The 21,439-nt window shown below is 28.0% G+C and overlaps 1 protein-coding gene across 4 annotated transcripts; it reads right to left on the reverse strand.

Moving 5' to 3' along the window:
- Window positions 1–1,650: 1,650 nt before the first annotated feature.
- LOC141453987 (uncharacterized) lies at window positions 1,651–21,256 on the reverse strand. Of its 4 annotated transcripts, XR_012458353.1 has the most exons (8): window positions 21,021–21,255; window positions 20,683–20,717; window positions 19,343–19,471; window positions 18,344–18,488; window positions 17,655–17,768; window positions 2,752–2,896; window positions 2,144–2,252; window positions 1,651–2,016 (listed from the first exon to the last, which is right to left on the reverse strand). XR_012458353.1 is itself a non-coding variant. In XM_074127708.1 (7 exons), the coding sequence occupies exons 2-7, from the start codon at window positions 20,707–20,709 to the stop codon at window positions 1,932–1,934; spliced, it is 645 nt and encodes a 214-aa protein (XP_073983809.1). In that variant the 5' UTR covers window positions 20,710–20,717; window positions 21,021–21,255; the 3' UTR covers window positions 1,651–1,931. The 4 variants fall into 4 exon arrangements, 3 of the variants coding, with proteins under 3 accessions (XP_073983809.1, XP_073983810.1, XP_073983811.1); XM_074127708.1 differs by lacking the exon at window positions 2,144–2,252; XM_074127710.1 differs by lacking the exon at window positions 1,651–2,016 and having other exon boundaries at window positions 2,142–2,252.
- Window positions 21,257–21,439: the final 183 nt, after the last annotated feature.

Consider the following 21,439-nt stretch of genomic DNA (forward strand, 5'->3'; position numbering starts at 1 on the left):
ATAACCTCCTTACTTTAGAGCAAACAATGTCTGCAATTAAAAATGTGTTCTAAAGTTAGACATTGATAAAGTAATTTATATTGTCGCAAGTTTCCTGGACTATTTTACATCAGCCATAAAGACAAAGGCTATTCTAGTCAGTTAAACTTATTCTTTCCTTGGAGGACTTTTTGTTTTTGTGAAGAATAGAAAAACTACCAAATGGTTCAACTATTTTCTTCAGCGTTTCTGGACCAATCCTCCCTCTGGACCATTGGACATTTCTTAGGAATCCCTTTTACTCATTTCTGCACAAGGTATCTGTGGCCTGGATTTGAATTTGCTTCTATTTCATCCATTCTTTGCTATGAAAATGTACTTTTATATTTGGCACAAACCTTTGTTAACATTTTTCATTTTTGTATTACCGAGTATATTTTTGTTTTTGTCTTTCCTTTTCATTCAATTTTATTTCTTTACTTCAATACATTAGTTTTTAGACTCCTTTTTATTCAATATTTTTAGGAAGTACTTTTTTCATTTCCTATTTTTTAATTTAGCTTAATGGACACGTTATATCAGCTTAGCAGTTATTTTAAGGGTGTATCTTAGGAACTTTTTTACTTTATTTATTTTTAAAAGTGCAAATTTGGCAACATTTTTGAAAATTTACAAGTAACGAGCCTAGAATTTTATTTTCGGCAAACACTCTATATCATTGATTTTTGTAATTTATATTTTCTGTTAATTTTTGAGTTAGAAAATATTACCTCCTCCATGAATAAAAGTAGGTCTAGATTATGATGTGATTTAGAAGGAAAAATTTAAAACAATGACTGTTAATTTTTCAATTTTTATTATTTCATTTAAGATACACCAATTTATATTTGAATGGTAATCTCATAACTGATTGATTATAAATATATAAATATATTTACTAATAACTGTATTTTTAGAATTTAGAAATGGAATTTAATTAAATTATAAATAGTTTAACCAGAAAATATTGTAAAATTTTGTGCAGTAGTTTTTAAATAAATAATTTAAACAAAAAATAATGCTCTGCCAGCTATAAAATAAATATATAATTACAAATTGTATATGGTTGTACAAAATGTAACAATTTTCATTGTGAAAATATTTTGAGGTATTTAAAATATAGATGAAATTTCCTTGTATTAATTTAATTTTTTTTTTTATTGTTCAATCTTTCCTTCAGTTAAAATATCTGAATTACTCCTGGTAAGATGGAATTCTGTAAGTTGTCCCGTATACTTCTTGGTAAAAATGTACATTGCTCTCTTGTGCATTCGATCTGTGGGTAGCATTTTTATTTCTCTCACTTCTATGAGGAGAAGGTTTTGAAATCTACCAAAAGCGAATAAATGTTTTGATTTCCTGCTATAAGACTCCACCGTTGTTCTCTACATTTGGAGTGAACAGACATACTAAACTCAACATTTTTAATCAATCACTTGTCACTTTTTGATACTCATGTTTAATATTAAACTGGTCTATCAAGTTACAAGCCTGAAATTGCAATTCTCTCAGTATTAGATTTTTTTCAAAATTGGATTGTGATGCCTTTCACAAGAAATAAAACAGGCACAATTCTATCAGAAACCAACATGAAAAACATCGATTAAATTATAGGTGTAATAAATATACGAGTTTTCAGATAATAAACGATTTTATTAATTTCAAAAGAATTTTTAAAGGCCTCTTTGAAACATCAAACTAAAGCCTCCCATATAACAGCAGTGGGAATAAAGTAATTTACAAAAAAATATCAATACTGCGATTTAGAATTACAAATTAATTCAACTAAATATACGTACATTGTGTGAACATAATACATGAGCATTCTGAAATTAAGTATGAAAAAACACTATAAAATAATAAGACGTATAAAAAAAAATTACATATATGTTATAAATGATATAAAATAAGTTCTAATTCATTTCTGACCGTTCCCCTAACTTCAATGACATGTACATTAGCATAAGATCATTTACTTTCACTTCTTTTTCATGAGACCTGGAAATAAGTAACTTCAGATAAAATACTTCAAATAAATATTTCAGATACAAGTACACTATGTTATACTTAATGAGGAAATTTGATTTTAATTTGTATCTAAATAAAATAAAAATTGAAAACCAACTTTCTGCCAAAATAAAGGTGTAATGAAGAAGTCCTGAGCGTGAGAAAATGGTTTAGAAACAGGAGTCAGCGAGTCTTTCTTAGATTGTTGAACTTCGTTCTCTCATTTCCTGCAATGCATGTGGACGGTCAGTGTATCTGTCTCTCAGAATGATCAGAAAACAGGTCATCTAACGTGTTTATGTCCAGTGTGTAAGGGAGGTAATGTTAATCCAGAAAAGAAATCAAGTCAGCACCTTTATGAGGAGAAGTTAGACATTAAGTCGATAGAGAAGGAGATAATGAAATGTAAAATATAGATAAACTGACAAAAACTATGTTGATTGATGATAGTCCTAAGAAATCGATCTCTCAGATTCACCATCAGTGTTTGCCTGTATTTCGTATGACTTAAAAGGGGCAGTGAATACAAACTCAATGGATATATGTAAGTCAGATATAATTCTAATATTATTTTGGAGCTTCGTTTTTGTTGGTGAACACTTTAAAACGAACTGGAAGAGCCGGAGAATGTGTACGAACCGGATTTGAACAAATGTTTTCAGTTAAGAGTGAACTAATAAAGTCTGCACTTTATTATTAAAAAATTTAATAAACATAAATACTTACATCCCAGTGATATTTTTTATATTGTTTAATTTTTTTTCAAGATTTGATAACTGGCAAGATGTTTTATCCACGTTGACTGCTTTTATATTTTCTTCCACTTTCAACATAATATCTGACATATCTTTAAAATCGTTTACAATTTCATCTGCAAATAATTAAAGAATATTAATTAATTGTCCGGTAGGACAGTTGCATAAGGGTTGATCGGCAAAAAATGCACGAAAAAGACGCTCAACTATGACAATTTTTTTCTCTTTTTCTATAAAAGATAAAATTCCCAAATTTACTTTAAAATATAGGGAAAATCCTCCTTTATGACTGTAACTTTTTTTTTTTTTGCAACAACCCAGATCTAATAGGTTTCGAGAAAAAAGTTGCCGAAAATGATCATAAACGGCTTCTTCAAAAAATCTTCTTCTTGTTACCTTTTTAGTAAACAACGTAGCGCCAAAACGGGCGAACTAATTTTCATCAATGAGGTGTCATTCGAGTCGGAATATTATGTAGATTTGCATTCTATTTGTGAGGAGTTTGCCACAAGCTAGTAAGGCCCACACAAAAATTATTACTAATATTTCTACAATGCTTAGTCCTTACGCTTACAAAAGGGGATATTTGGAATTAAAGTTTGCTTTCCTTTTACAAAGTGAAAACATTAACTTCAAACATCTCGTAAACTACTCGATAGATTTTGATTATATTTTACCTGTATATGAAGACAACTTTAGTATATAATTGTATAAAATTTAGTAAAAATCTATCGAGCAGAAAACGAGATATTAAGAGCTAAATTTTGGTTCAGTTTGAAACAGTGAAAACTAACTTCAAATATCTCGTAAACTACTCGATAGATTTTGATTATATTTTACCTGTATATGGAGACAACTATTGTCTATAATTGTGTAAAATTTAGTAAAAATCTATCGAGTAGGAAACGAGATATTAAAATTAAAGTTTGGTTCAGTTTGAAACAGTGAAAACTTTATCTTCAAATATCTCGTAAACTACTCGATAGATTTTATTTATATTTTACCTGTGTATGGAGACAACTATTGTCTATAATTGTGTAAAATTTAGTAAAAATCTATCGAGCAGAAAACGAGATATTAAGAGTTAAAGTTTGGTTCAGTTTGAAACAGTGAAAATTTAACTTCAAATATCTCGTAAACTACTCGATAGATTTTGATTATATTTTAGCTGTATATGGAGACAACTATTGTCTATAATTTTGTAAAATTTAGTAAAAATCTATCGAGCAGAAAACGAGATATTTAGAGTTAAAGTTTGGTTCAGTTTGAAACAGTGAAAACTTTAACTTTAAATATCTCGTAAACTACTCCATAGATTTTGATTATTTTTTACCTGTGTATGGAGACAACTATTGTCTATAATTGTGTAAAATTTAGTAAAAATCTATCAAGCAGAAAACGAGATATTTAGAGTTAAATGTTTGTTCAGTTTGAAACACTGAAAACTTTAACTTCAAATATCTCGTAAACTACTCCATAGATTTTGATTATATTTTACCTGTGTATGGAGACAACTATTGTCTATAATTGTGTAAAATTTAGTAAAAATCTATCGACCAGAAAACGAGATATTTAGAGTTAAAGTTTGGTTCAGTTTGAAACACTGAAAACTTTAACTTCAAATATCTCGTAAACTACTCGATAGATTTTGTTTATATTTTACCTGTGTATGGAGACAACTATTGTCTATAATTGTGTAAAATTTAGTAAAAATCTATCGAGCAGAAAACGAGATATTAAGAGTTAAAGTTTGGTTCAGTTTGAAACAGTGAAAATTTAACTTCAAATATCTCGTAAACTACTCGATAGATTTTGATTATATTTTAGCTGTATATGGAGACAACTATTGTCTATAATTGTGTAAAATTTAGTAAAAATCTATCGAGCAGAAAACGAGATATTTGGAGTTAAAGTTTGGTTCAGTTTGAAACAGTGAAAACTTTAACTTTAAATATCTCGTAAACTACTCCATAGATTTTGATTATTTTTTACCTGTGTATGGAGACAACTATTGTCTATAATTGTGTAAAATTTAGTAAAAATCTATCAAGCAGAAAACGAGATATTTAGAGTTAAATGTTTGTTCAGTTTGAAACACTGAATACTTTAACTTCAAATATCTCGTAAACTACTCCATAGATTTTGATTATATTTTACCTGTATATGGAGACAACTATTGTCTATAATTGTGTAAAATTTAGTAAAAATCTATTGAGCAGAAAACGAGATATTTAGAGTTAAAGTTTGGTTCAGTTTGAAACAGTGAAAACTTTATCTTCAAATATCTCGTAAACTACTCGATAGATTTTGATTATATTTTACCTGTATATGGAGCCAACTATTGTCTAGAATTGTATAAAATTCAGTAAAAATCTATCAAGCAGAAAACGAGATATTTAGAGTTAAATGTTTGTTCAGTTTGAAACACTGAAAACTTTAACTTCAAATATCTCGTAAACTACTCCATAGATTTTGATTATATTTTACCTGTGTATGGAGACAACTATTGTCTATAATTGTGTAAAATTTAGTAAAAATCTATCGAGCAGAAAACGAGATATTTAGAGTTAAAGTTTGGTTCAGTTTGAAACAGTGAAAACTTTATCTTCAAATATCTCGTAAACTACTCGATAGATTTTGATTATATTTTACCTGTATATGGAGCCAACTATTGTCTAGAATTGTATAAAATTCAGTAAAAATCTATCGAGTAGGAAACGAGATAGTAAGAGTTAAACTTTGCTTTCGTTTTACAGAGTGAAAATTTTACCTTCAAATTTCTCGTAAACTACTCGATAGATTTTGACTATATTTTACCTGTATATGGAGGCAACTATTGTCTATAATTGTATAAAATTTATTAAAAATCTATCAAGCAGAAAGCGAGATATTTAGAGTTAAAGTTTGGTTCAGTTTGAAACAGTAAAAACTTTAACTTCAAATATCTCGTAAACTACTCGATAGATTTTGATTATATTTTACCTCTATATGAAGACAACTTTAGTATATAATTGTATAAAATTTAGTAAAAATCTATCGAGCAGAATACGAGATACTTTGAGTTAAAGTTTGGTTCAGTTTGAAACAGTGAAAACTTTAACTTCAAATATCTCGTATACTACTCGTTAGATTTTGATTATATTTTACCTGTATATGGAGGCATCTATTGTCTAGAATTGTGTAAAATTTAGTAAAAATCTATCGAGTAGGAAACGAGATAGTAAGAGGTAAACTTTGCTTTCGTTTTACAGAGTGAAAATTTTACCTTCAAATATCTCGTAAACTACTCGATAGATTTTGACTATATCGTCGCATAAGAAGTGATACCTCGTAACTAAAATTTCAACGAAAATTACATTTTTATATATAAATGTTGAAAAAAGAAATAAATGTTGAAAAAAAATTTGTTTTCAATCATGCACTTTCAAGACGACAGTCACACTAATAGTTAATATTGAAAGAAGAATTACTGTATGCCTTAAAATGAATTTTATATCCTGTTTTTTTCCTTCTCCTGTAAAGTTGATATTTTGTAGTTACAAGGTATCACTTCTTAGGCGACGATATTTTACCTGTATATGAAGGCAACTATTGTCTATAATTGTATAAAATTTATTAAAAATCTATGGAGCAGAAAACGAGATATTTAGAGTTAAAGTTTGGTTCAGTTTGAAACAGTAAAAACTTTAACTTCAAATATCTCGTAAACTACTCGATAGATTTTGATTATATTTTACCTCTATATGAAGACAACTTTAGTATATAATTGTATAAAATTTAGTAAAAATCTATCGAGCAGAATACGAGATACTTAGAGTTAAAGTTTGGTTCAGTTTGAAACAGTGAAAACTTTAACTTCAAATATCTCGTATACTACTCGTTAGATTTTGATTATATTTTACCTGTATATGGAGGCAACTATTGTCTAGAATTGTGTAAAATTTAGTAAAAATCTATCGAGTAGGAAACGAGATAGTAAGAGGTAAACTTTGCTTTCGTTTTACAGAGTGAAAATTTTACCTTCAAATATCTCGTAAACTACTTGATAGATTTTGACTATATTTTACCTGTGTATGGAGACAACTATTGTCTATAATTGTGTAAAATTTAGTAAAAATCTATCAAGCAGAAAACGAGATATTTAGAGTTAAATGTTTGTTCAGTTTGAAACACTGAAAACTTTAACTTCAAATATCTCGTAAACTACTCCATAGATTTTGATTATATTTTACCTGTGTATGGAGACAACTATTGTCTATAATTGTGTAAAATTTAGTAAAAATCTATCGAGCAGAAAACGAGATATTTAGAGTTAAAGTTTGGTTCAGTTTGAAACAGTGAAAACTTTATCTTCAAATATCTCGTAAACTACTCGATAGATTTTGATTATATTTTACCTGTATATGGAGCCAACTATTGTCTAGAATTGTATAAAATTCAGTAAAAATCTATCGAGTAGGAAACGAGATAGTAAGAGTTAAACTTTGCTTTCGTTTTACAGAGTGAAAATTTTACCTTCAAATTTCTCGTAAACTACTCGATAGATTTTGACTATATTTTACCTGTATATGGAGGCAACTATTGTCTATAATTGTATAAAATTTATAAAAAATCTATCAAGCAGAAAGCGAGATATTTAGAGTTAAAGTTTGGTTCAGTTTGAAACAGTAAAAACTTTAACTTCAAATATCTCGTAAACTACTCGATAGATTTTGATTATATTTTACCTCTATATGAAGACAACTTTAGTATATAATTGTATAAAATTTAGTAAAAATCTATCGAGCAGAATACGAGATACTTAGAGTTAAAGTTTGGTTCAGTTTGAAACAGTGAAAACTTTAACTTCAAATATCTCGTATACTACTCGTTAGATTTTGATTATATTTTACCTGTATATGGAGGCATCTATTGTCTAGAATTGTGTAAAATTTAGTAAAAATCTATCGAGTAGGAAACGAGATAGTAAGAGGTAAACTTTGCTTTCGTTTTACAGAGTGAAAATTTTACCTTCAAATATCTCGTAAACTACTCGATAGATTTTGACTATATTTTACCTGTATATGAAGGCAACTATTGTCTATAATTGTATAAAATTTATTAAAAATCTATGGAGCAGAAAACGAGATATTTAGAGTTAAAGTTTGGTTCAGTTTGAAACAGTAAAAACTTTAACTTCAAATATCTCGTAAACTAGTCGATAGATTTTGATTATATTTTACCTCTATATGATGACAACTTTAGTATATAATTGTATAAAATTTAGTAAAAATCTATCGAGCAGAATACGAGATATTAAGAGCTAAATTTTGGTTCAGTTTGAAACAGTGAAAACTAACTTCAAATATCTCGTAAACTACTCGATAGATTTTGATTATATTTTACCTGTATATGGAGACAACTATTGTCTATAATTGTGTAAAATTTAGTAAAAATCTATCGAGTAGGAAACCAGATATTAAAATTAAAGTTTGGTTCAGTTTGAAACAGTGAAAACTTTATCTTCAAATATCTCGTAAACTACTCGATAGATTTTATTTATATTTTACCTGTGTATGGAGACAACTATTGTCTATAATTGTGTAAAATTTAGTAAAAATCTATCGAGCAGAAAACGAGATATTAAGAGTTAAAGTTTGGTTCAGTTTGAAACAGTGAAAATTTAACTTCAAATATCTCGTAAACTACTCGATAGATTTTGATTATATTTTAGCTGTATATGGAGACAACTATTGTCTATAATTTTGTAAAATTTAGTAAAAATCTATCGAGCAGAAAACGAGATATTTAGAGTTAAAGTTTGGTTCAGTTTGAAACAGTGAAAACTTTAACTTTAAATATCTCGTAAACTACTCCATAGATTTTGATTATTTTTTACCTGTGTATGGAGACAACTATTGTCTATAATTGTGTAAAATTTAGTAAAAATCTATCAAGCAGAAAACGAGATATTTAGAGTTAAATGTTTGTTCAGTTTGAAACACTGAAAACTTTAACTTCAAATATCTCGTAAACTACTCCATAGATTTTGATTATATTTTACCTGTGTATGGAGACAACTATTGTCTATAATTGTGTAAAATTTAGTAAAAATCTATCGACCAGAAAACGAGATATTTAGAGTTAAAGTTTGGTTCAGTTTGAAACACTGAAAACTTTAACTTCAAATATCTCGTAAACTACTCGATAGATTTTGTTTATATTTTACCTGTGCATGGAGACAACTATTGTCTATAATTGTGTAAAATTTAGTAAAAATCTATCGAGCAGAAAACGAGATATTAAGAGTTAAAGTTTGGTTCAGTTTGAAACAGTGAAAATTTAACTTCAAATATCTCGTAAACTACTCGATAGATTTTGATTATATTTTAGCTGTATATGGAGACAACTATTGTCTATAATTTTGTAAAATTTAGTAAAAATCTATCGAGCAGAAAACGAGATATTTGGAGTTAAAGTTTGGTTCAGTTTGAAACAGTGAAAACTTTAACTTTAAATATCTCGTAAACTACTCCATAGATTTTGATTATTTTTTACCTGTGTATGGAGACAACTATTGTCTATAATTGTGTAAAATTTAGTAAAAATCTATCAAGCAGAAAACGAGATATTTAGAGTTAAATGTTTGTTCAGTTTGAAACACTGAATACTTTAACTTCAAATATCTCGTAAACTACTCCATAGATTTTGATTATATTTTACCTGTGTATGGAGACAACTATTGTCTATAATTGTGTAAAATTTAGTAAAAATCTATCGACCAGAAAACGAGATATTTAGAGTTAAAGTTTGGTTCAGTTTGAAACACTGAAAACTTTAACTTCAAATATCTCGTAAACTGCTCGATAGATTTTGTTTATATTTTACCTGTATATGGAGACAACTATTGTCTATAATTGTGTAAAATTTAGTAAAAATCTATTGAGCAGAAAACGAGATACTTAGAGTTAAAGTTTGGTTCAGTTTGAAACAGTGAAAACTTTAACTTCAAATATCTCGTATACTACTCGTTAGATTTTGATTATATTTTACCTGTATATGGAGGCAACTATTGTCTAGAATTGTGTAAAATTTAGTAAAAATCTATCGAGTAGGAAACGAGATAGTAAGAGGTAAACTTTGCTTTCGTTTTACAGAGTGAAAATTTTACCTTCAAATATCTCGTAAACTACTTGATAGATTTTGACTATATTTTACCTGTGTATGGAGACAACTATTGTCTATAATTGTGTAAAATTTAGTAAAAATCTATCAAGCAGAAAACGAGATATTTAGAGTTAAATGTTTGTTCAGTTTGAAACACTGAAAACTTTAATTTCAAATATCTCGTAAACTACTCCATAGATTTTGATTATATTTTACCTGTGTATGGAGACAACTATTGTCTATAATTGTGTAAAATTTAGTAAAAATCTATCGAGCAGAAAACGAGATATTTAGAGTTAAAGTTTGGTTCAGTTTGAAACAGTGAAAACTTTATCTTCAAATATCTCGTAAACTACTCGATAGATTTTGATTATATTTTACCTGTATATGGAGCCAACTATTGTCTAGAATTGTATAAAATTCAGTAAAAATCTATCGAGTAGGAAACGAGATAGTAAGAGTTAAACTTTGCTTTCGTTTTACAGAGTGAAAATTTTACCTTCAAATTTCTCGTAAACTACTCGATAGATTTTGACTATATTTTACCTGTATATGGAGGCAACTATTGTCTATAATTGTATAAAATTTATTAAAAATCTATCAAGCAGAAAGCGAGATATTTAGAGTTAAAGTTTGGTTCAGTTTGAAACAGTAAAAACTTTAACTTCAAATATCTCGTAAACTACTCGATAGATTTTGATTATATTTTACCTCTATATGAAGACAACTTTAGTATATAATTGTATAAAATTTAGTAAAAATCTATCGAGCAGAATACGAGATACTTTGAGTTAAAGTTTGGTTCAGTTTGAAACAGTGAAAACTTTAACTTCAAATATCTCGTATACTACTCGTTAGATTTTGATTATATTTTACCTGTATATGGAGGCATCTATTGTCTAGAATTGTGTAAAATTTAGTAAAAATCTATCGAGTAGGAAACGAGATAGTAAGAGGTAAACTTTGCTTTCGTTTTACAGAGTGAAAATTTTACCTTCAAATATCTCATAAACTACTCGATAGATTTTGACTATATTTTACCTGTATATGAAGGCAACTATTGTCTATAATTGTATAAAATTTATTAAAAATCTATGGAGCAGAAAACGAGATATTTAGAGTTAAAGTTTGGTTCAGTTTGAAACAGTAAAAACTTTAACTTCAAATATCTCGTAAACTACTCGATAGATTTTGATTATATTTTACCTCTATAAGAAGACAACTTTAGTATATAATTGTATAAAATTTAGTAAAAATCTATCGAGCAGAATACGAGATACTTAGAGTCAAAGTTTGGTTCAGTTTGAAACAGTGAAAACTTTAACTTCAAATATCTCGTATACTACTCGTTAGATTTTGATTATATTTTACCTGTATATGGAGGCAACTATTGTCTAGAATTGTGTAAAATTTAGTAAAAATCTATCGAGTAGGAAACGAGATAGTAAGAGGTAAACTTTGCTTTCGTTTTACAGAGTGAAAATTTTACCTTCAAATATCTCGTAAACTACTTGATAGATTTTGACTATATTTTACCTGTGTATGGAGACAACTATTGTCTATAATTGTGTAAAATTTAGTAAAAATCTATCAAGCAGAAAACGAGATATTTAGAGTTAAATGTTTGTTCAGTTTGAAACACTGAAAACTTTAACTTCAAATATCTCGTAAACTACTCCATAGATTTTGATTATATTTTACCTGTGTATGGAGACAACTATTGTCTATAATTGTGTAAAATTTAGTAAAAATCTATCGAGCAGAAAACGAGATATTTAGAGTTAAAGTTTGGTTCAGTTTGAAACAGTGAAAACTTTATCTTCAAATATCTCGTAAACTACTCGATAGATTTTGATTATATTTTACCTGTATATGGAGCCAACTATTGTCTAGAATTGTATAAAATTCAGTAAAAATCTATCGAGTAGGAAACGAGATAGTAAGAGTTAAACTTTGCTTTCGTTTTACAGAGTGAAAATTTTACCTTCAAATTTCTCGTAAACTACTTGATAGATTTTGACTATATTTTACCTGTATATGGAGGCAACTATTGTCTATAATTGTATAAAATTTATAAAAAATCTATCAAGCAGAAAGCGAGATATTTAGAGTTAAAGTTTGGTTCAGTTTGAAACAGTAAAAACTTTAACTTCAAATATCTCGTAAACTACTCGATAGATTTTGATTATATTTTACCTCTATATGAAGACAACTTTAGTATATAATTGTATAAAATTTAGTAAAAATCTATCGAGCAGAATACGAGATACTTAGAGTTAAAGTTTGGTTCAGTTTGAAACAGTGAAAACTTTAACTTCAAATATCTCGTATACTACTCGTTAGATTTTGATTATATTTTACCTGTATATGGAGCCAACTATTGTCTAGAATTGTATAAAATTCAGTAAAAATCTATCGAGTAGGAAACGAGATAGTAAGAGTTAAACTTTGCTTTCGTTTTACAGAGTGAAAATTTTACCTTCAAATTTCTCGTAAACTACTCGATAGATTTTGACTATATTTTACCTGTATATGGAGGCAACTATTGTCTATAATTGTATAAAATTTATTAAAAATCTATCAAGCAGAAAGCGAGATATTTAGAGTTAAAGTTTGGTTCAGTTTGAAACAGTAAAAACTTTAACTTCAAATATCTCGTAAACTACTCGATAGATTTTGATTATATTTTACCTCTATATGAAGACAACTTTAGTATATAATTGTATAAAATTTAGTAAAAATCTATCGAGCAGAATACGAGATACTTTGAGTTAAAGTTTGGTTCAGTTTGAAACAGTGAAAACTTTAACTTCAAATATCTCGTATACTACTCGTTAGATTTTGATTATATTTTACCTGTATATGGAGGCATCTATTGTCTAGAATTGTGTAAAATTTAGTAAAAATCTATCGAGTAGGAAACGAGATAGTAAGAGGTAAACTTTGCTTTCGTTTTACAGAGTGAAAATTTTACCTTCAAATTTCTCGTAAACTACTCGATAGATTTTGACTATATTTTACCTGTATATGGAGGCAACTATTGTCTATAATTGTATAAAATTTATTAAAAATCTATCAAGCAGAAAGCGAGATATTTAGAGTTAAAGTTTGGTTCAGTTTGAAACAGTAAAAACTTTAACTTCAAATATCTCGTAAACTACTCGATAGATTTTGATTATATTTTACCTCTATATGAAGACAACTTTAGTATATAATTGTATAAAATTTAGTAAAAATCTATCGAGCAGAATACGAGATACTTTGAGTTAAAGTTTGGTTCAGTTTGAAACAGTGAAAACTTTAACTTCAAATATCTCGTATACTACTCGTTAGATTTTGATTATATTTTACCTGTATATGGAGGCATCTATTGTCTAGAATTGTGTAAAATTTAGTAAAAATCTATCGAGTAGGAAACGAGATAGTAAGAGGTAAACTTTGCTTTCGTTTTACAGAGTGAAAATTTTACCTTCAAATATCTCGTAAACTACTCGATAGATTTTGACTATATTTTACCTGTATATGAAGGCAACTATTGTCTATAATTGTATAAAATTTATTAAAAATCTATGGAGCAGAAAACGAGATATTTAGAGTTAAAGTTTGGTTCAGTTTGAAACAGTAAAAACTTTAACTTCAAATATCTCGTAAACTACTCGATAGATTTTGATTATATTTTACCTCTATATGAAGACAACTTTAGTATATAATTGTATAAAATTTAGTAAAAATCTATCGAGCAGAATACGAGATACTTAGAGTTAAAGTTTGGTTCAGTTTGAAACAGTGAAAACTTTAACTTCAAATATCTCGTATACTACTCGTTAGATTTTGATTATATTTTACCTGTATATGGAGGCAACTATTGTCTAGAATTGTGTAAAATTTAGTAAAAATCTATCGAGTAGGAAACGAGATAGTAAGAGGTAAACTTTGCTTTCGTTTTACAGAGTGAAAATTTTACCTTCAAATATCTCGTAAACTACTTGATAGATTTTGACTATATTTTACCTGTGTATGGAGACAACTATTGTCTATAATTGTGTAAAATTTAGTAAAAATCTATCAAGCAGAAAACGAGATATTTAGAGTTAAATGTTTGTTCAGTTTGAAACACTGAAAACTTTAACTTCAAATATCTCGTAAACTACTCCATAGATTTTGATTATATTTTACCTGTGTATGGAGACAACTATTGTCTATAATTGTGTAAAATTTAGTAAAAATCTATCGAGCAGAAAACGAGATATTTAGAGTTAAAGTTTGGTTCAGTTTGAAACAGTGAAAATTTTATCTTCAAATATCTCGTAAACTACTCGATAGATTTTGATTATATTTTACCTGTATATGGAGCCAACTATTGTCTAGAATTGTATAAAATTCAGTAAAAATCTATCGAGTAGGAAACGAGATAGTAAGAGTTAAACTTTGCTTTCGTTTTACAGAGTGAAAATTTTACCTTCAAATTTCTCGTAAACTACTCGATAGATTTTGACTATATTTTACCTGTATATGGAGGCAACTATTATCTATAATTGTATAAAATTTATAAAAAATCTATCAAGCAGAAAGCGAGATATTTAGAGTTAAAGTTTGGTTCAGTTTGAAACAGTAAAAACTTTAACTTCAAATATCTCGTAAACTACTCGATAGATTTTGATTATATTTTACCTCTATATGAAGACAACTTTAGTATATAATTGTATAAAATTTAGTAAAAATCTATCGAGCAGAATACGAGATACTTAGAGTTAAAGTTTGGTTCAGTTTGAAACAGTGAAAACTTTAACTTCAAATATCTCGTATACTACTCGTTAGATTTTGATTATATTTTACCTGTATATGGAGGCATCTATTGTCTAGAATTGTGTAAAATTTAGTAAAAATCTATCGAGCAGAAAACGAGATATTTAGAGTTAAAGTTTGGTTCAGTTTGAAACAGTGAAAACTTTATCTTCAAATATCTCGTAAACTACTCGATAGATTTTGATTATATTTTACCTGTATATGGAGCCAACTATTGTCTAGAATTGTATAAAATTCAGTAAAAATCTATCGAGTAGGAAACGAGATAGTAAGAGTTAAACTTTGCTTTCGTTTTACAGAGTGAAAATTTTACCTTCAAATTTCTCGTAAACTACTCGATAGATTTTGACTATATTTTACCTGTATATGGAGGCAACTATTGTCTATAATTGTATAAAATTTATAAAAAATCTATCAAGTAGAAAGCGAGATATTTAGAGTTAAAGTTTGGTTCAGTTTGAAACAGTAAAAACTTTAACTTCAAATATCTCGTAAACTACTCGATAGATTTTGATTATATTTTACCTCTATATGAAGACAACTTTAGTATATAATTGTATAAAATTTAGTAAAAATCTATCGAGCAGAATACGAGATACTTAGAGTTAAAGTTTGGTTCAGTTTGAAACAGTGAAAACTTTAACTTCAAATATCTCGTATACTACTCGTTAGATTTTGATTATATTTTACCTGTATATGGAGGCATCTATTGTCTAGAATTGTGTAAAATTTAGTAAAAATCTATCGAGTAGGAAACGAGATAGTAAGAGGTAAACTTTGCTTTCGTTTTACAGAGTGAAAATTTTACCTTCAAATATCTCGTAAACTACTCGATAGATTTTGACTATATTTTACCTGTATATGAAGGCAACTATTGTCTATAATTGTATAAAATTTATTAAAAATCTATGGAGCAGAAAACGAGATATTTAGAGTTAAAGTTTGGTTCAGTTTGAAACAGTAAAAACTTTAACTTCAAATATCTCGTAAACTACTCGATAGATTTTGATTATATTTTACCTCTATATGATGACAACTTTAGTATATAATTGTATAAAATTTAGTAAAAATCTATCGAGCAGAATACGAGATACTTAAAGTTAAAGTTTGGTTCAGTTTGAAACAGTGAAAACTTTAACTTCAAATATCTCGTATACTACTCGTTAGATTTTGATTATATTTTACCTGTATATGGAGGCAACTATTGTCTAGAATTGTGTAAAATTTAGTAAAAATCTATCGAGTAGGAAACGAGATAGTAAGAGGTAAACTTTGCTTTCGTTTTACAGAGTGAAAATTTTACCTTCAAATATCTCGTAAACTACTCGATAGATTTTGACTATATTTTACCCGTATATGAAGGCAACTATTGTCTATAATTGTATAAAATTTATTAAAAATCTATGGAGCAGAAAACGAGATATTTAGAGTTAAAGTTTGGTTCAGTTTGAAACAGTAAAAACTTTAACTTCAAATATCTCGTAAACTACTCGATAGATTTTGATTATATTTTGCCTCTATATGAAGACAACTTTAGTATATAATTGTATAAAATTTAGTAAAATTCTATCGAGCAGAAAACGAGATATTAAGAGGTAAATTTTGGTTCAGTTTGAAACAGTGAAAACTTTAACTTCAAATATCTCGTAAACTACTCGATAGATTTTGATTATATTTTACCTGTATATGGTCTTCTTACCGTAATCATAGTTCAAGAAATCTTGCATACTGGGTGCATTAAAATGATGTGATGATTGCTTTTATTTGATGATAAAACCAATTTATCTTAATTCACCCACAACTATTACATTACACTACATGTTTTAAAATCTTGAATTATTATTACTTTTGTTCTTTGCGTCACAAATAACATTTTTTGCAGTCAGAGGATCTCCCAAAACGTGTATTTCTGGTGGAAAATTAATATCGAAAACCGTTCACGAATATATAAAATTGTAACTTTGATCTTAAATATCTTGACTAATATTAGGGATATCGAAACGAGGTCAACGTCATTTTTCACTGTGTTTTATGTAGTTTTCATAATCATTGTCAATACCAATGGTCCTTATGAAACCCCAATTAGGTTTTTGGCCGTAACTCCGTGAAAAATGAAGATACAGCATCGGGAGAGGAAAATTAGAAAACTAGACCAAAAAAAACAAACATATAGTTTACTTCGTGGTTTTTTCGAAATTCTGCTATCCTAAAACGTTATTAGCGATTGGTGCGCTTTAAATTGATCACCCTGAATAACATTGTGGGGAGTACGCCTAGATTAACAATGTAATTGAAGAAAACTACATTAACATTTAATATTGACAAACTAGGTTAATTATTAATTACATATTATATTAACTACTAGGTAAAGTACCAATCAGATTAATTGAACAATGAACTTAAACCTACCAATGTTTACTTCTTTCTGCTGTGCTTAATTTCCACTTAAAGCAGATATCAAAAACAAAATAAAATCGGTATGTACGTTGGTATATGCATTTTTAATTTTCAACGTCAAAACAACTATATTTTTTATTAAATTATTATTATTTTTTTTTTGTTTAAACCTGTGCATGACTAGTTTAATATCTGCTATTACAATCTAAATTAAATGGGTGCAACTCATTACTGAATTATTATTTTATGCATGAATATGGCCAGCAGAAGGGTCTGTGACATCTAATACATTCTAAAAAATATGATACTAGTAGTATTAATGAAATGTTTGGTACTCGCTGATTTGTGTACCGTTTGGCGTTTAATCAACCCTTATACTTAACTTTTAAAACTGTAAGTTTTTGTTAAGGAGATTAATATTGGACTGCCTATATTTAAGTGAATAAATCTGAAGTTACAATAAACTATTGAACTAAAAAAGAGTGAGGGGGAAAAAATTATCGTATGTAGGTTTCTATGGCTTACCTTCTTCAGCTTTGGTAATAGGAGCAAAATTCCTTAATTCAAGTGAGCTCATTCTTTGTGAAATATCATTCGCAACAGGTTTTATTTTGTTTAGAAATTCTGGTTTTATTTCACCTTCAACATAAAATTAATAATAATCTTAAACAGGATTATAAATTTGAACAACTTAAATCTTACTCAAAACACCATACGTCCGCTTTTTTTAGGCTTACTATACGTGCCGTTTTGATGGTAGTAGTCCAATTATAACAAATAGTATAGGAGGCATTACTTTTCTATTTTGAACAAACTTTCGTACGTAACTGTCCCGATTTCAAAGAAATTAATGAAAATTCTTTCGATAAAGTGGCACTTCCACTAATAAATCTCATCAGCTGATTTTTGTCAAATTTTGGAATCCAATCTCCAACTTAACATTAACATACAGATGATAAGTCAGTACAATGAACAATAATGGCACGTAAGAGGGAAAACTAACCACCCCTTTCTCACTGAGTGCTCTTATTCAAATTTTTCAAATAAATGTTATTGATCTACACTTAAGGAGATTCTTAATTGTTAATTTGATTCTTTGCGGTAGAATTAATTAATAATATTTATCGTACAACTATAATTTTATTTTTCTCTTTCATATCTTTTAAAGATTTATCATAAAAGAAATTGAAAACTTGAGACATGGTCTTACTCACATGGTAAATTTTCCAGTTTCTTAGCAGCTTTGGTTGCACTTTCATATCGTTCCTTTACTAACTGAATTGCTTTAATTTTTTTAATTTGCTCCTGCATTAGTCTCTTCTTTTCATCCACTTCTAGTCGTTCTTTCTTTATTCTTATCTGAGCAATTTTTATTATTATTTTTTTTCTTTTTAATAATACATATTATTTGTAAAAGGAGTATTAATCCATATTGTATGCGGTTATTTTTATCAGACGACTGTTATTGAACGACTACAGTAATGGTTCGCTACTTTTTGCAGAAATTTAGACCAAACCCAACTAATTTAATTTATTTGACCATTCTTTTCAAAGATAGTGTATAACTATTTTCCTACTAGTATTCATGAAAAAGAAAATGATCAATTATTTGTTAGTGAAACTTTCCTACATTTTGAATTTCCAAGGTGAGAAAATTAAATCAAATTAAAATAAAAAATCTCGAGTAATTTTCTCGAGACCGTTTCTAAATTGTTTTCAAACTTAGTGTACATGTTTAAACTTGTACAAACTTATTTATAAATATACTAATATTTTTTATTAAAAGGATTTTCCAAAAACTTTAATTGTTATAGAGTTTTGGGGCAGCTTCTCTTTAAAATATAAAATGATTGAAGGCTACATTGAGGGAAGAGATGAGCTGTGAGCAGAGAGAGACTGTCAAGCCAAATCCACTGGCTTCTTAGCGTAGTATTATAGATGCCAAAAAAAAGAAGAAAAAAAAAGTGAGATTAGGAGATAGAGTGTGCTGAAGCCAATCAACTATCGGCTCCAAATTAATTGTGAGAAGGTAGAGGAGCAAGCGTTATTTTTAGCTTTAAGTTGCCCTTAGAGAAACTAAAAGCTGAGGGGAAGTGACTGTCCTTTCCCTGAAAACTAAATAATTTATTAAACATACCAAGTTAGAAGTAACTTTTCCAATAAGAATTTGTAAATAAGTGGAAGTGGCAAGTGGATTAATCAGTAATACATACATTTAATTCTTGTATTTCTTTGTATTTATCTTCATTAAAATGATGTTCTTTCAAACAAAGTAGGTACAATTCATTTTCAGCTTTTAGGACTTGATCTTCTATTGCCATAGCTGCTTCTGCTTTTGCAGCCTAAAAATAATCAACAGATTTATTTTCATAATTTATAATAACAGCTTCAGGAAAAAAAGAATGATAAAAATAACAGAGTATGTTAGAATAGACCTCTTATGTTGGACAAGGAATAGCCTAGGAGAGGCTTTAGAATACAAATTTGAAAGTTGATATAATTTTAAATAAAATAAATACCTTTTTTTACCTTCTCTTATTAGTTAAAAAAAGTTTTATGATCTTGCCAAATATCCGAAATTAAGTTTCGCGGAAAGATTATCTCAAGATACCCTAAGGTAAAAAAGTGTTTTTTTTTTTTTTAGAAAATTATCTTTGTGCACAAAAAAACAGAAACTTTATATTTGGGCTGGATCTTAACTTAACTTGATTGAAGATCCTTTTTCTTAAAGTATCAGTTTTATATTGATTTTTTTTCACTCATTTATCAATTTATCAGAAATGAATCCCGACATTGCATGGTGGTGTGCAAACTTTAGCTGAAACTAATCTCCGGGAAAATTCTATCAAAAAACTACCAGTAGAGAAGGGTAGATATTCTCTATAAAGTATCATTAGGTTCCTGCACCGCATGCATTATAAAGAGGGTTAAAATGTGTGGCTTAAAGTCTGAGTTTCAAAAAAAAAAAAAAAAAAAATGAACAACGGAAACACCTCTTTACTAAATAAATTTTTTAATTATTTCTAAGATTTTAAATAAAATGCCAACATTTTTTAAATTTTGTATTGATACGTCTTACATGCAAATCAATAACTTTGATTTGAATAATTTTTCTAGTAAAAACGTTTTTAGGTACGTATGCAAATTGTTTTCCCAAAAATGTTTTTTGGTGTAAAGTTTTAAATTCTAGATTTCTAATAGAAATCGATTATGTTTTAAATTTTTTTAAAATTTGCCAAAACGTCCGAAAGTATTAAAACCACATTAAGGATTCATTATTTTTTGTTCATCCCACAATAACACGCAGATGTCAGACACAGTACAAGTTCAACAAGCGGAAAGAATAAAAACTTGCTTTTATTAATTTAAGAAAAAAAAAAATTAGTTTAGGAAGTCGCTAGGCTTACCTCTAGTATTTTTAGTCACAACTAAAAATGTAAAATTATAATGGAAAGCTAGTGCCATTAAGTTAGCTTTCGAGTAGTAAACTAGGCAAGTTCATTAAATATAACTGTGAATAATTGGTGAACAGTAAGGTAACAATCGTACATACCTTTTCCTTGTTTGAAGGTCTGGACATAACGAAGACTGAAACAATCAAATTTTTAAAAAATCCGATCAATTTTAGTAAAGTAGTCAAATAATGTCTTTACAATTCACTGATATGCAATCATATTCTCACACTAACAATAAATAAAATTCAAGGTTAAGACAGGGAATCGAACTCAGAACACAATACATCTTATATTTGCGGTCCGCACCTTACCTACTTAGTACTTAGTTAGCATTTCAATCTGGCAACCCAGTATACAAATTATGCTATCATTTGGGACATCTACGCGATCATGCTATTTTGAAATATCACTAAGTATTAACATTTGTTATTATTACCTGAATGTGAAATGTACGGTTGATTTTTTGTTCATCATAGAATACCTTCTACTGAATTCCTTACAGATTTTGCAGTATCATCCATTATCAGCGTTGATTAATCAGATTAAATATACACTGGATGGTGATATCTACTTTAACTAAGCTTTCAACTAACAATAAAACTACTAAAAAGTCCGCCAAATCTATTCCTTGCGAGTCAAAACGTAATCACAGCACTGCCTTACATATAGGAAGTTTATATAAAGCGTAAAATTTAAACTCAAACATTTTTATCTTAGTTTTGATTTCTAAATATTTGGTTCTTAAATATTGTCTCTTAAAAAGAAAACTGTATAATTAAAACGCAATTCACCGTATGTTGCAAGAGAGACAAAAAAGTTTTTCACAAATCGCTTACTGGATGGCTAATTTGCATT

Source organism: Rhodnius prolixus, unplaced genomic scaffold, assembly GCF_049639745.1.
Source record: "Rhodnius prolixus isolate KJV_2025 unplaced genomic scaffold, Rpr scaffold_9, whole genome shotgun sequence".
Classification (NCBI taxonomy): Eukaryota; Metazoa; Arthropoda; class Insecta; order Hemiptera; family Reduviidae; genus Rhodnius; species Rhodnius prolixus.